This window comes from Mastomys coucha, unplaced genomic scaffold (genome assembly GCF_008632895.1).
Source record: "Mastomys coucha isolate ucsf_1 unplaced genomic scaffold, UCSF_Mcou_1 pScaffold9, whole genome shotgun sequence".
Taxonomy (NCBI): Eukaryota; Metazoa; Chordata; class Mammalia; order Rodentia; family Muridae; genus Mastomys; species Mastomys coucha.
Window position 1 is genome coordinate 62,421,227 of NW_022196915.1, and position 15,562 is coordinate 62,436,788.

The window sequence follows — 15,562 nt, forward strand, 5'->3', positions numbered from 1 at the left end:
GAAACCCAACAGCTGAGTCTATACAGCTACTGGAAACCCAACAGCTGAGTCTATACAGCTACTGGAAAGCTAGTAGATCAGTTCACACAGTTACTAAAATCCAAGCTATGACAAAAATGCTATGTGAGGTTTTTTTAAAACAACAACATTCTCTTAGTACACATAATATCTTATAGCTTGCTTTAAAATGTTTAAGATCCAACAAAATTAATGCTTTTCTTTTATATAACCAATAACCTTTTAGATAGGAGAAAGTTAATTCTACTGAATGGGGGGGGGGTGCTGCTTTAATAGCAATGTTCTAAATTCAGTAAAAGATAAAAGTAGAAAACTAATGAAAACAAGCCAAGTTTTCCTCCATATTTAATTAGCAAGCTTAATGGATTGCTACTGACTTAATGAAATGCTACAATGTCACATTGCTATCACACATAGTTTAAAAAACATACTTCATTCATAGAATTTTCTAGAAGCTAATGCCAATAAAAGTTAATCTTTATAAAATATAAAGGCTTTCAAAACACAAAGCACACAAGCACAGAAATGCAAACTAACCCATTCCCTAAAACTAAGCCCTATTTAAAGCATAACTTACAATTGCTCTATATTAGTTCAGCAAAGCAAGTTAAGGCTGCCTTAGCTGGGCAGGACTCAAGATTCTTAGAGAGCAGCTCTTCCATCTGTTCTGCTCTATACGTTTATACCCAAATGGGAATTAAGCTCTTCTCAGAGAATGGTCAAAATTTCATCACAAAAAAGAAACAAAACAACTATACAAGAGCAGAAAAGCAGCACGACACACAGGTAGACAAAACAGTAGGTGGTGACCGCAAACAAAGCAAGGAGGTGTGCAGGCTGAGACAGAAAGTCTATATAATATACACAGGAATCATAGTGCATAATTCTGTTCCCCTTACCTGAGGAGCTCTCAGTAAATACTGTTAATGTCTGTCCTCCAACACTTTGCAAGACAAATGGATGTTCTCTAGGAGCACTGACTGAAGCTGGTTTCCCACCGATATCATGAATATTTGCAAGATCCTCATTCAAAGTAAAAGATACCTAAAGGCCAAATTAACCAAAGCTTACTAAAACAAACATTTATATTCAAGATATCTATTAAACATTTTGATTATGAGTTATTTTTTAAAACCTTTTTAAAGATGTGAGTCTCTTAATTATTTATTTCTTAAATGTCACCACGAATCCATAATTCTCAGTCATAACAGAAGGTTTACCCTATGTGTCATAATGATGAAGCTTGTCTACCAATGTCTTCTCTAGTATGTGGCTCAAGAAGTCTTTCCAGAACAAGACTGAAGTTACTTTTTTACTGACACATCCCTAAGACCTAACATGTGCTTGGCACATAGAAAAACTGAATGAGTATTTTAATACTGAAAAATCAATTGCACTGGAAAAATGTAAGGAGCAAGCTAGTTACTCTAAAAACCTTAAACAGTCAATGCACAGAATAAACTCCATTTTTATGTTAACAGCTATTATATGAATATATAGTATTTATTTTTAAATACTTTAAAATATGCCATTTAAAAAATAATTTCAATAACATGGTATAGTATAAAAAGTATTTTTCTAAATGATCTATGCCATATGCTATCACTCCCCTAAAGACCAAGTATTATATTAAAAATATTTATAAAAACTAATAATTTTCCAACTAGACAGGAAGATCATGAATTATTAACTATACAGCTACTATTACGATAGGTACCACATACACAGTACACATTAGAGTCAATGCTTCAAAATCTACTATCTTCAAAATTCCACACCGAATGCTTCTGTCCCACAGAACTAATGCTAAAGCATTCAGTTTCACAGTGCTGAGAGAGATAGTTAGGTCAAAGAAAAACATGTTCAAAGTGAACTTAGAGGTCCTTTCATTCCTCCAAGGAGCACTCACACCTTATGTAATCATGACCATCAGACATTCATTTCAACTGGAGTTTTCCAGAACCCAAACAACTGCTACAAATGACTAAATATTGTCACTGTGGTTTGGTTGTTGCTGTGACCTTTAGGAAACAGGATATGAGGCGGCCCAGGCTGGCCTGGAACATGCTATGCAGCAGAGGATGCTCAGGAACTACTGATCCACCCACCCCTTCCTCTTGAGTGCTAGAATTACAGGAATGTACCACCATGCACAGCTTATGATTTCAGTAAATTTTTCATATAAATAATCTTACCTCAGTCCTTCCTTGATTCCTAAAAGAGAAAAAAATTTAAAATTACTTAGATTGCATATTACTTTCAAATAGAAATAAAAATCTAAAGACATGCCCATTCTTGTTGCATTAAACTTATTTCACCTAATGTTTACCTTTTACTCCTATCTGTAATCCTATTAGAGTAACCCCATGTGTTTAGTTTATGAACTTGTATCATAACTCTATTCAAACCTCTCCTAAAGATTTATTTGTTAGCCAGGCAATGGTGGTGCACGCCTTTAATCCCAGCACTTGGGAGGCAGAGACAGGCAGATTTCTGAGTTCAAGGCCAACCTGGTGTACAGAGTGAGTTCCAGGATAGCCAGGGCTATACAGAGAAACCCTGTCTTAAAAAACTGAAAGAGAAAAAAAAAGTAAATAAAATTAAAAGTTCTCCTAATTATTAACTAAATAATGATCTTATAATCCTTACTACCTCTAAGAATTTTTAGCCTTCAGTAGTGAATAAATGCATATCTTACCACTTCCTTTCTGAAAAGATTTCATTTATCTAGCAAAATCTTGTTTTTTAAAGATTTAATTTATGTAGAGAATTGTCTTGCTTGCATGTAAATATGTGCACTACTACATACATGCTTAGTGCCCAAAGAGCTCAGAAGAGGGTGCCAAATCCCTTGGAAATAGAAGTAAAGTAAAAATAAAGATAGTTATGAACCACCATATGAGTGCTGGGGGCCAAGAAAATCTTAAAATCATCACAAATAAATGATTATAACTTGCTGGAAGAATGAATCAAAGCAAGGAAGAGTTGGGCTAGGGTGTAGCTCAGTTGAGAGCACTGGTTTCAATCTTAGGACCTCCCCCTCCAAAAAAAAAAAAGGGGAGGGAAGAAAAGAAAGAGGGAGGGAGGTATGAAGAAGGGAAGGAGCAGACGAGGAAGAGAGGAAATAAAAAGAAGAGTTAAGGCTCAACTGTGGGAGACCTTAAATATCGCAGTCCAAAGCATAGACTTTATTCTTTAGGCAATGAAGAACAGAAAGAAAAAAATAAAAACAAGTTCAATGATCCAGCACACCTGACTTGCACCAAAAGGTGCAAAGACTAAGTAGAAACTGCTGTTTCTTCTTAAAACTCAGTTCCAACCTGCCTTCATTAAGTCCCTCATTCACTGTTATGACAAGTCTTCTATCTTCATTAGGCACTCCTTGTCCCCAAAAGTCTCAGGTCTATATCCCAGCACTCATATAGTGACTTACAACTATTCATGTAATATACATGAAGAAAAATAATCAAACACATACAATTAAAAAAAATAGAGCAGTAAACTTAATGATGTTATTTAGTTAAAATGTTATGGTGCCAAGCTGCCTCCTAAGTATTAATGTTTATACCATACAAGAAATGCTACTCCCAGCCTTCATCAGAGAACCTCTCTTTGCAGTGAATAGAGGTGAATGCAGAGGCCACGGCTGAGAAAAGTGACGACGGAGTGCTCATCCTGAAACAGGATATTTCTATCACTGATTCAGGAAACAGAGAGGAAGAGGAGGTAGAAAGACTGTGAGACCCAGAAAACAGAACTGTGAAATGCTTTCTGAGCATGGCACAGCCAACACAGTCATGACCTCAGAGCAACTGTCCCTCTGTGTTGTCTGTGATAAGCTAACCAAGACTTAGACTGTCAACAGCCAATCATGGATCAGGGAAGAATTTATGTTCTCTGTTGAACTACTGCCTACTGATGCATTCTAGAGGAGGGACAGCCTTGAGTTGAGTATTCACTGAGGAGCTACTAGACTCTAACACATGTATGAGTAAAAGTTTAAAGACACAAGCTAATGAAAATAGCTAAATTCATAAAGAATTACAAACAATTATAAACATGCATCTTGTTGAAAATGACAAGTAGCAAAAATGACAAATAGAACGCACAAGGGTCCTTGTGCTCATAGATCAGCACTAGGGAAACCAGGAATGTTAAACACCCAGGGCTGTCCCTTCAAGAAAAGAGAGGTAGAATTTGTTTTCCCACTCAGACATTGGGAATGGATTAATTACTAGCCTGGTGACCTGTGCTATCACTACACAGCCAGACAATATTTGACTCTCCTAGATTCTTGCATTATCTCAGTCATTCCTCCTTAGACCTTTATCATGAGCAGCTTCCTCAGTCAATAGAACCCACCTATGGTGATCTGAATGAGAATGACCCATATAAACTCTAACATTTGAATATTTAGTCACAAGGGAGTAGAATTATTTGAAAGAATTAGTAGGTGTAGCCTTGTTGGAGGAAGTATGTCACCAGGGATAAGCTTTGAGGTTCTAAAAAGCCCATTTCAAGTCCAGAGTCTCTCTCCTCCTGCTACCTACAGATTCAAATATAGAACTCTCAGCTACTTCTCTAGCACCATGCCACCAAGCTCCTAACCATGATAACGGACTAAGCCTCTGAAACCTCTGTAAGCATGCCCCAATTAAATACTTTCCTTTTTAAGAGCTGCCCTGGTCACAGTGTCTCTTCACAGCAAAAGACACAGCACTAAGACAGGCGTTGTACCAGTGACTGGGATGTTGCTGTGATAGGCCTGGCCATGCTTGTGTTTGGAGGAATGTGGTCTTTGGGTTAGCAAAGCTGAATGCTGTAAGTGCGGTGATTTGAACTGTGCAGGCAGGCCTAGCTCAAGAGCTTTCAGAGATGAATGTTAGGATGTGGCCTAGAGACTGTTCTTGTTCTGTTTTGATACTTTAGTGAAGAATGTGGCTGCTTTCTGCCCTTGTCCAAAACATCTGCCTTAGGCCAAATTGAAGAGTTTTGGATTAATTGCCTTTGCAGAGGAAATGTCAAAACACCCCAGTATGAACTGTGCCATGTGGTTATTAGTGGCTATACATATGCAGATCTAAAAGGAAAGGAGCAAGCTAAGCAAGGAAAGTTAACAAAATGTAGATTTAAGAACAAAGGGGGTACCAGAAAATGGAATAGAGCTAAGTCCTGTGTTCAACAGAGTAAAGAAAATCCTGATGTTAAATGGAATAAAGGGAGTGGTGACTTCAGAACAAGACCTCACCCAGCTAAGCTTCGAACTTGTGAAAAGAAATTAAAGAAAAGCTTAGGGCCCAGACTTGGTGACTCATATCTTTAATCCCAGCACTGGGGAGGCAGAGGCAGGCAGATTTCAGAGTGCAAGGCCAGTCTGGTCTACAAAGCAAGTTCCAGGGCAGCCAAGCTTAGGCACAGAAGGAAACTATGGAAAACAGAAAGCTGGTGAAAATGTATTTGAACAAGGGGGTCCACATTCTAGCTCCAGCAAGCAGCAGATTTTGGCAGATTCAGCCATATGGTGAGGGCTTTAGAGTCAAGGATAGAAGAAAAGGGTTATGGAACCTCCTTCCATGGCTAAGGAAAGCTGCTGAGGCCACCAGCAGGTGTCTGTGGGGCAGCTCTCTCAGAGGCCTACAAAGACCACTGTGTGAAGCTGTGAAGGGAAAGCCTGGATGGACTGTGTTGCTAGATGCTAGAGACGCCAGAGCTGTGGGATACCTGCCAAGGAAAGCCGCTAATAGGGAACAGAACCAGGGCAGGAGAAAGAAGTGTGCTGCAGGCAACAAAGCTGAAAGCAGTTGAAGATTTGAGAGCACTTTGCCATCAGACATGGAGATAAGTTTGGAGTCTGGAGTCCGCCCAGCTGGCTTTCAGTCTTGCTGTGGTCCAGTATCCCTCACTGGTCCAGTATAGTTTTGGAATGGTAATAGATACCCTGTCCCATTAAATGTCACAAGTACATGATTTGGTTTTTTATTTTAATTTTATAGGGGATTACAATTAAGAGACTGCCATGAATCTCAGAGAGAATTTAATTTAGACTTTTAAACAGGGTACTAGGGTGTAGAATGTGATGGTTTGAAAAAGAGTCTCCAAAGGTCCATAGGAAGTGGCACTATTAGGCGTGGCCATGTTGGAATAGGTATGGCTTTGTTAGCAGAACCTGTGTCATTGAGGGTGGACTTTGAGGTCTCAGAAGCTCAGGCAAAGTTAGTGGTGCACAGTCTCTGCTGCCTGCATATAGAACTCTCAGCTACCTCTGTCCAACACCACGTCAGCCTGCGTGCAGCCATGCTTCCTGCCATGTTAGTCATGGATTAAACCTGTCAATTGTAAGCCAGCCCCAATTAAATATTTTTCTTTATAAGACTTGCCATGGTCGTAGTGTCTCCTCACAGCAGTAAAACCCTAACTATGAAGACAATCACTCTCCAATGTTTACTGGATTAAATAGAGGTGAACACAAAAGTCCCAGAGAAAAGAATGAAGGTTTGACCCAGGTGGTGATGAAATGGAGGAAGAAGTCCACATGAGATGTTAAGTTGTCAGAACTGATAGAAGAGGAAATGACTGGCAGTGGGCAGCAAGTGAAAAAGGATAGATTAAAGATCACATTGACATTTCCAGTCTGGAAAACTAGAAAATCACCCAGATGCAATTAGGGAACACAGGAGGGGAGGGTAATTTCCTTTTTACATAATTATAGCAGCAACTTAGCTAGAATGAGGACAGATTAATGAGTTCTGACAGGTTAACTTCACAGGAAGCAAAAGCTTGTTGTTAAAAAACTTTTTAAAAAGATAAATACATATTCCTTTGCCTTTGTATGTGTTAATGAAGTAAACAAGACTTTATTGTTCCACATTAAAACTATCACATATCTTTTGTCGAAAGATCTGTGACCAAAATGGACAACACCAACTAGTTTTATAAATAGCATCTCCAGAAAGCAATGAGGTAAACACCTGGCCCAACCTTCAGAGTTTATCAAAATACTACATATTCCATCTTCTTCCTTTACTACTCTAAGCCATTTCCCAACACCCACAACACTTCAAGCTCCACTCACTCCTCTTGCTTAAAAAAAAAAAAAAAAAAAAAGGCAGGTGTAGTGGCCAACACCTTTAATCCCAGCATTCATGAGGCAAGAGATCTCTGTGAGTTCCAGGCCAGCTTGGTCTAGAAAGTGAGTCCAGAACAGCCAGGGCTCTGGTATGCAGAGAAACTGACTCCAGACAACTCCTCCCCCACCAAAAACAAAAAAACAAACAAACAAAAAAAACCCCAAAAAACAAAATCAATGTCTTTGTTCTTCACTTTCAAAGTATTTCTTGGATCTGACACCAAAAAGGCGTAAGTTCTTATTGTCATTGACAGACAGTAAACGTCCTTCTTTTCCTAGTTAGGAAAACCAACCAAATACTATGAAATTATCAACTACACTGGAGGGTTTCTGCTGCCTGAACAATTAAGCTCAAAAGCCATTATGTAATACCAAGAGAGATAGCTGAGATGGGCTGCATAGTAAAGTCACAACCCAAACGGAATAAAGCTGATGTACTTATACCCTAGGGCGAGCTGTCAAAATAAAAACCAGAAAGGCTATCTCCATAAAGCAATGGCTTAGCTGGAAGTATGCTGCAGAAGGATGGACATGTATGTAGGAAGGCCCCTGAACCATGTCTGAGAGTCCTAGCAGCACAAGAAAGTATCTCTCTGAAGAAGACACAATGGAAACAGAGTGAGGGGAACTTTAAATGAAGAAACTTAGAAGATACCCTGTAACCAAGTGGTCAAATTCATACCACCTGAAACAGAACAAAATGCAAACATTCAAATCCCTCTAGAGGGCCAGAAAATACCTGGCTGTACTTTGCTATACTCTTGCCAAGGATATATGACTCAAATCTAATCATGAAGAACCATCAGACAGACACATACTCAGTAAGATTACTGCCTTGCAGATATCAACAATATTGAAGATTATACATTGGAAAGGTCCAGGAAATGGGTTCAGGATTCTAAGCTGAATCATTTGTTATAAAATAATACTGAGATGACTGGAAAATCTGAATGACGTCTTAAGAATGACTTCAACAGTTAAAACTATGCCCAGTATATTTAAGCAATACCTACTAAGGAATGAGACTGTATCCTTGCTTATCGATCTTTACATCACTGACTTGGTTCATGGGATAAATTCATATAAGTTGATGAGACTGCTGGGGTCAGGGCAAGAATATTTTATTTATTATTCACCTTTTACTCTCATTATCCCAATCCTCAGTTGAGTCAGTCAGTGTCTGACTCTGTCTTACTCTGTGTGCCTATGTCTATCTGTGATGGTAGAAATAAGAACTAAAACCAATGCCAAGCTACATAGTACCTACCAGGGAATAGTGATTTACAACTCCATTTTGTAGTGAGCAGCATTACTGTGTAATGAGTGTGCTACATATGTTGCTCTATAGATACACATAAACACTTTCTTTCCAACAGTTTGTGCCAATTTAAATGCTGTCAGCAGTGTAAATTTGTTCTGAATTCATTCAATTTTTATCTCATTGATTTATTTGCAGATATTTATTATCAATAGGCCCCCAAATGATCTGGCATGTTAAATCTATTAAGAAATAAAGCTAGAAATCAAAGTGTCTCTGAATAGATATTAAGTATAAAATTCAAGATTATAGGTAAAATGCAGCACAAACAGAGAAAACTGAAGTGCTCTGAGGCAAGATGGTAATGTAAAATTAAAGAAGCTAAAGCAGACTATAAACTCAGGTGGGATGATGGATGCCCAAAAGCACAAAACATCCATGTACAGAGGGAATCAGGACATCTCATAAACTGATTTACATAAATGGCCCTATGTCCAACTGTCTAAAATAAGGTGTCACTCAGCACAGTCACAGCTGCATCTCTGTTTCTCAGGTATTAAATGGGAACCAAATTTGAGGAAAGTTGGCCCTGACCCCAGCTGCATGCTTCCTCCCTGCCTTCTGCTTCTCTGTCTCTCCACCCCACAGTCTGTCTGTGCAGAGATGACCCAGCTTACTGTGTACATCTTCCTAGTTTCTGGTCTGTGCTACACAGCACACTCTCCTTGGCCTTCGAGATCTGGTATATAGTGGTCCACCTGCACCACATGGTGCCTACTGTCCCGTCTGTATGTGATATATGCTATGACTTACCAACTAAGCACTTTAAACACAACGTGAACATGAGGAATTACATTCCCTTTTAACAGTTAAGAAAACAGGGGGTAAGTAACTGTGTTTAAATAGGTTCGGCCCTCCTAGACCCATATGTTTGAATGCTTGGCCCACAGGGAGTGCCACTATTAGGAGGTGTGGCCTTGTTATAGGAAGTGTGACACTGTGGGATTAGGCTTTAGGGACTCCTAGTGCTCAAGCTCTGCCCAGTGTGGAATTTCAGAGCCTCTTCCTGGCTGCCTTCAGATCAGGATGTTTAATTCTCGGCTCCTTCTAGAGCACCAGGTCTGCCTGGGTTCTGCCATGCTTCCTGCCATGATGATAACGGACTGGAACTGTAAGCCAGCCCCAACTGAATATTGTCCTTTACAACAGTTGCTTTAGTCATGGTGTCTCTTCATAGCAATGAAACCCTTACAAAGATAGTAACTTATCCCAAAATATACAGCAAGTTGGTGACAAGGTTAGGATTGAACCTCCAACCTAACTTCTGGGTGGATTCATACCCCTAACTAGTGTACCATACTGCCCTTCTAAACCCTTTATTCTTTTATTAAAACTCAATACCACACATCCTCCAACACATATACACAGGCAACTATAAACTATATATTTCTCCTCTTAAGAATCAATAACTGATCATACATCTTGTAGTCATAAAAATAATAGAATAGTTTACCAAGAATGTACTCTCGACAGTCTTAAATCACTCAAATGCCCCATGCTCCTCACAGGCATCTACTGAAACACTCCTCCCACCATCCCACCGGGTGAACTTAGCTGCTCACATCTCTCTAAAAGCAACATTAAGAATGGAACATGATGTCTGCACTGTAAGCTAACTGAGCTAACTTGGCAAAAAGAAGAGTGAGGCCATCACCTCATTTCATTCTTAACAAGCATCTGTTATTGGAGAAGTCAGTTTACAGCCATAAAAATTTGATGACTTACAACATGCAAGGCATCAACTGCAACTCTAGGAACTTAGTCACAATCACTATTCCTCAGCCATTCAACATTTACCAAGAGGGAACTTAGTACTTCAGCAATAGCAGCAAAAACTCCATCAGTTACGAATATGAACAAGACACACAGAAGAACGCAGTCTACAAGGGGGAAGCCGTTTTCAAGCATCTCTCCAGCAATCCCAGGGAATTATTTAATATAGGTGTGCTGTTAGTAAAGAGGCTAGATCTTCTATAAGGTAAGACTATGTGTCACTGTGGGCAGATAAACACCAACTAAAAGACTGCCTTTTTTTTTTAAAAGGAAATTCAGGTGTGTTTACTTTCTCTACACTGTAATTTATTCAAGTGATTTCAAGTTACTTCTACTAAGTATTTCTTTCTAAAAAGGCCCAAGGAGGGCTGGTGAGATGGCTCAGTGGTTAAGAGCACTGACTGCTCTTCTGAAGGTCCTGAGTTCAAATCCTAGCAACCACATAGTGGCTCACAACCATCTGTAATGAGATCTGATACCTTCTTCTGGTGTGTCTGGAGACAGATACAGTGTACTTATATATAATAAATAAATAAATCTTAAAAAAAAAAAAGACTCAAGGAACAGGGGGACTAACTATGTAGTCAGAGATAAAGGAAGAGATAATAAACCAAAGCCTTGAGCCTCTACGCAACAGTGAATGACAACACAATCAAGAGTTCTGTGCTATGCTCTGAAATTAGCAACACCAAGCCTAAGGAGTCTGAGAATTCAGTGGAATAAACAAAGATGCTTCAAATTTGCATCCATATGTTACACATCCAAAATAATCAGGATGCAATCTAGAGGCTTCCACACCAAACTGTCAGCACCTCCAAAGAGTGTGAACGGGAAATACAGATGACTTTTTATTTTGTATTAAGGTGATTGTTTTAAATACAACAAAAGGGACTATATTACTTATGTAAGAAAAGACAAGCCAGGCAGTGGTGGCGCACGCCTTTAATCCCAGCGCTTGGGAGGCAGAGGCAGGCGGATTTCTGAGTTCGAGGCCAGCCTGGTCTACAGAGTGAGTTCCAGGATGGCCAAGGCTACACAGAGAAACCCTGTCTCGAAAATCCAAAAAAAAAAAGACATACACACAGTATTTCTATAATACTTTGTGTGTACAAAGGCCAACAATACCATTTTATATGCAAAAACTTGACCTGGTAACACATGACACACACATTGCACAAAATAACATTTAGGTAATCACAGTTTATTATCAAAACTAGGATACTCGGGGCATGAAACTGGACACTTCAATAACTACCCAGGGAAAGCTATCAATTGGGACTGATCCAAGCAAGCCTGTAGGTATGGCTAACCTATAAATATTAGATGCAACTATGTAAGCCATCTGTTTTAAAGGAATGGGTAGCTTGAAATTTCCTACCAGTGTGCAGGGAGTCATGGAGTTGACCTGGCCTAGCTGCCCTGAGAGGCATGCATCACAGGTTTTTCAAGTTAGATACCATGCTGCTGGGCACTAGGTGCCTTTCAGTTCCTGAGAAAGCAAGACACTGGCAGTGAAGCCTTCAGGCCACCTGTGTATCTCTGCGAAATCAATGGAGCACATAGAACAGTGGTTCTCAACTTTCCTAATGCCATAACCCTTTAAAATACAGTTCCTCGTGTTGTAAAGACCATAAAATGATCTTTACTGCTACTTCATAAATGTAATTTTGCTACTGTCAAGAACTATAATATAAAAAAATATGTGTTTCCGATGGTTTTAAGTGATCCCTATGAAAGGGTTGTTCAAACCCCAAAGGGTCAAACTACTGATAGAGAAGCTTGGTTGAAAAATTAGTCTTAGACATTAATCTTGTATGCCCCATGTAGCTTGCAACTGTGATTATATCCTGGCAACCACATTATATTTTGTTTTGATAAGTGTATAAAAAGTCTAGAATAAAGTTGTTTCTGCCTCAGTCTTGCTGAGATCCCTCTGACTTGTCCTGATTAACATTCCCTCTGACCATAATCCATTAACCCTGGCTCAGTAAGTAAGCACCAATCAAGAACTGAAGTATAGCCAACTCTACTTGAGTATCACCAGTAACATCTCATTTCAGTGATCAGTGCAGCATTTGGGGCTTGCATGATGTCCCCAAACCTAGTTCCTGTATGGCTCAGTCTGTCACACTGAGATCAGACATTCCTCCAATAGGCGTGGTGGTGTTTGTACAGGTTTACAGGAAAAGTAATCTTTGGGCTTACAAAGCCATTTAGCAAGCCCTACGCTTCTATTGTCTTATAACACTGCCCTGTGGATTGGAGAACCATTAATACTAACATTCACACTTCACAAACAAGGAAGCTAAGGCTTAAAGGTAAGTCCCAAAGCCAACAACTACACATAACTGTCGGGAGTCTAGTGAAGTCACACCAGATGACAAGGGGTTCAGTGTATAAACAATGTATGCACAATCAAACACAAGAAACAAAAAACTTTTAAGACAGAACTTCAAGTAAGACAAAATGTAAGCAAAATGTTTTTATGTACTATGTAAAGATTATCCTTGTAGCATTCAAATGCTGATTTCTTTGCCCCAATCTTGTTGCATTCTGGACATGACATTATAATGTTTATTCTAACTATCTTCTGTTTCAAGTTTGTGTAAACATTGCTCCCCATTTATTCTCTGAGTTGTCAATAAAAGCTGATCACCTCCAGCAGGGGGTGGAGGGGGTGGGGATGGAGATTATCCAGGAGGAAGGGGTCCTGGAGACATCTTGGGAGAATTCACCTACAGCCTAGAGAGCCGGACCAATACTAAAATGGAAGTATCCTGGGGATAGCCAGATTAGCTTAAAGGATTAAAACAGATCAATGACTACCCAGGAATTATGCAGTAAAGCTTGATTTAAAAAATAGAGTGTCTCTGTCTCATTCATTTGAAAGCTAGTAAGAGATAAAGAAATACTGTCACTTTTTAAAATGCATTTACAACAAAGAACTTAGGGCCAAAAAAAAAAAAGTATCAAGCTTCTTAAAGACAAGTCACATCAAATAAGAAAGCTAAAAATTCTAACCCCAGAACAACCATACGTCTTTCTTGAGGCAACTTTCAATTGGTCCCTGAAAAGTTGAATTCTCAGACACTTCTGACACAATCAGGCAGTAATTACTAAACCTGAGAGTCACCTGAGACACCAAAGTGGGAATATGGAAGAGATGGCCAGAGTTACCAACTCAGAGTTTGGGGGAGGGCTACATTTCTGCATGTGGCATTTAAAGCTAGAAGAGATGAGGCCACTTTAAAAAAAAAAAAATGAAAAGAAAAAAGAACTGATGACAGAGTAGGGATCATGTAAACCAAGATGCTGAGATGGGGGTGGGGAGCCTAGCAAATGATACAAAGGAGACAGTGAAGGAAGAGGGCAGCAGAGTGCTGTCCTGACGGGATGGGATACTTGTTTTATGGCCTGGGCCCATGTCAAGTCTGATGAGGGTCAACTAAGACAGCTGCATATAGATGTGGAATAAAATATTTTACAGCAACAAATTTGGTGTTGAAATCTGTTGCCAATTCTTGAATTTGGTTTTGGCCAAGAAAACTTTAGTGAACAGATACAAGTTCAGGTTTGCAAACCTCTTATACTTGTAGGCCCTCTTTTCTTTTGCCACTGTAAACTTCCACCACCATATGAAATAGGCTGGAGATGAAAGACGGCCCCTGCCCAGCTGGTACCAAGCCACTCAATGTTTAACAAGGCCAGGCTAGTCAGGAAGGCCTTCCAGGTCAGCCCTAACCAGAAAAAAAAATATCTAGAAAACTGTGAACAAATAAAATATTTTTTGTTCTAAGTGACTAAAATTTTTAAAATTTTGTTATGAAACAAAAGCTAATTGATAAAGGTGGGGACATTAGTAACAGATGATAGCTATTTCAATGAAGTACTAGGCATAAGACCCTCAGTGAAGTTGGATTAAAAGTAGCTGGACAAGGGGCTGGAAAGACAGTAGAACAGTCAAGAGCACTAGCTGTTCTTCCAGATGACCTGGGTTCAATTTCCGGCATCCTCACAGTGGTTAACAACTGTGTATAACTCCAGTTCCAAGGGATCTGAGGCCTCTGTCTGGTCTCTTCAAGTACCAGGCAAACACTTAGTGCATAGATATACATACCAGCAAAAACCTCATATGTATAAAATAATCTTCTTTAAATAAATAGATGAAGTCAGGCATGATGGTGCATGCCTTTAATCCCAGCACTCAGAAGGCAGAGGCACAAAGATCTCTGAGTTCAGGGCCACCCTGACCTACATACAGAGCAAGTGCCAGGACATCCAGAGCTACATAGAAAAACCTTGACTTGAAAAAAACTAAACAAACAAACAAACAAATGAAGTGAACGGATAAGGGATAAAGATGAAGCCCAGTGATAGTATGTTTTCTAACATGGAGAACTTGGGTTCAATCCCTCTTATAGAAGAGGGCTGGGCAACAAATATGACTGTATGGAAAGAAAGGAACACAAAGTTTCAGGTGCACTAGATGCTCCCTATGTCCTTCCATAGCTCTTTAACCAGGAACAATGACAGTGGCAAAGACCTTCCTTCAAAGTACTTTCTAGATATGCCTAGCCCAAGCACTCCTCTGCACACCACGAAGAGATGGGGAGACCAGATCATCTGCTCCTTCACTACCAGTGAGCTTCACCAATAAACTGAGCTTTACAGTCCCACTACTTATCACACATGCACTAGCCTGTCTCCTCACGGAATATGTAAATATTCCATAGCCTGCCTCAACATGCTCCATAACTCTCACCTTCTAAGTCAATTCTCTAAGGATGTAATCACATTCAAAAGCCATTATAAACTTTTGTTGTTGTTGTTTCTTCAAGACAGGTTTCTCTGTGTAGCCCTGGCTGTCCTGGAGCTTACTCTGTAGACTAGGCTGGCCTTGAACTCAGAAATCCGCCTGCCTCTGCCTCCCAAGTGCTGGGACTAAAGGTGTGTGCCACCAATGTCTGGCTTTAAGCATTTTTTTAAAACAACAGCTTTAAAAAATTTATAGTTTATGTGCTATACATATATACTATATGTATATGTGTGTGTATATATCTATATATATAGTGTATTTATATATATGTATAAATAACTTACTTGGCAATCCTCAGTTTCCCAACTTCACCTCTTCCAGGGGCTTTTGCCCATTGCTGGGACAAATATTTAGGAACCTAAAATAAAGCAAATAAAGCAAAAAATAAATAAATAAATAAAGCAAAACATTTCACAGATGATGTATCCAGGGATCATATACCTTCCCCGAGGTTATACAAATGATAGAGAAATAACCAGATACAGAAATAACCAAGGTTAAATATAAGAAG

The 15,562-nt window shown here is 39.4% G+C and overlaps 1 protein-coding gene across 1 annotated transcript in view; it reads right to left on the reverse strand.

Annotated features, from left to right (window-relative positions):
• Gtf2f2 (general transcription factor IIF subunit 2) overlaps positions 1-15,562 on the reverse strand; it is a 120,322-nt gene that overhangs the window by 101,996 nt on the left and 2,764 nt on the right. The window contains exons 2-4 of the mRNA XM_031362802.1: positions 15,336-15,409; positions 2,214-2,232; positions 918-1,062 (exon numbers count right to left, since the gene is read on the reverse strand). Coding sequence (XP_031218662.1) covers positions 918-1,062; positions 2,214-2,232; positions 15,336-15,409 — 238 coding nt within the window. The remainder of the gene's footprint in view (positions 1-917; positions 1,063-2,213; positions 2,233-15,335; positions 15,410-15,562) is intronic.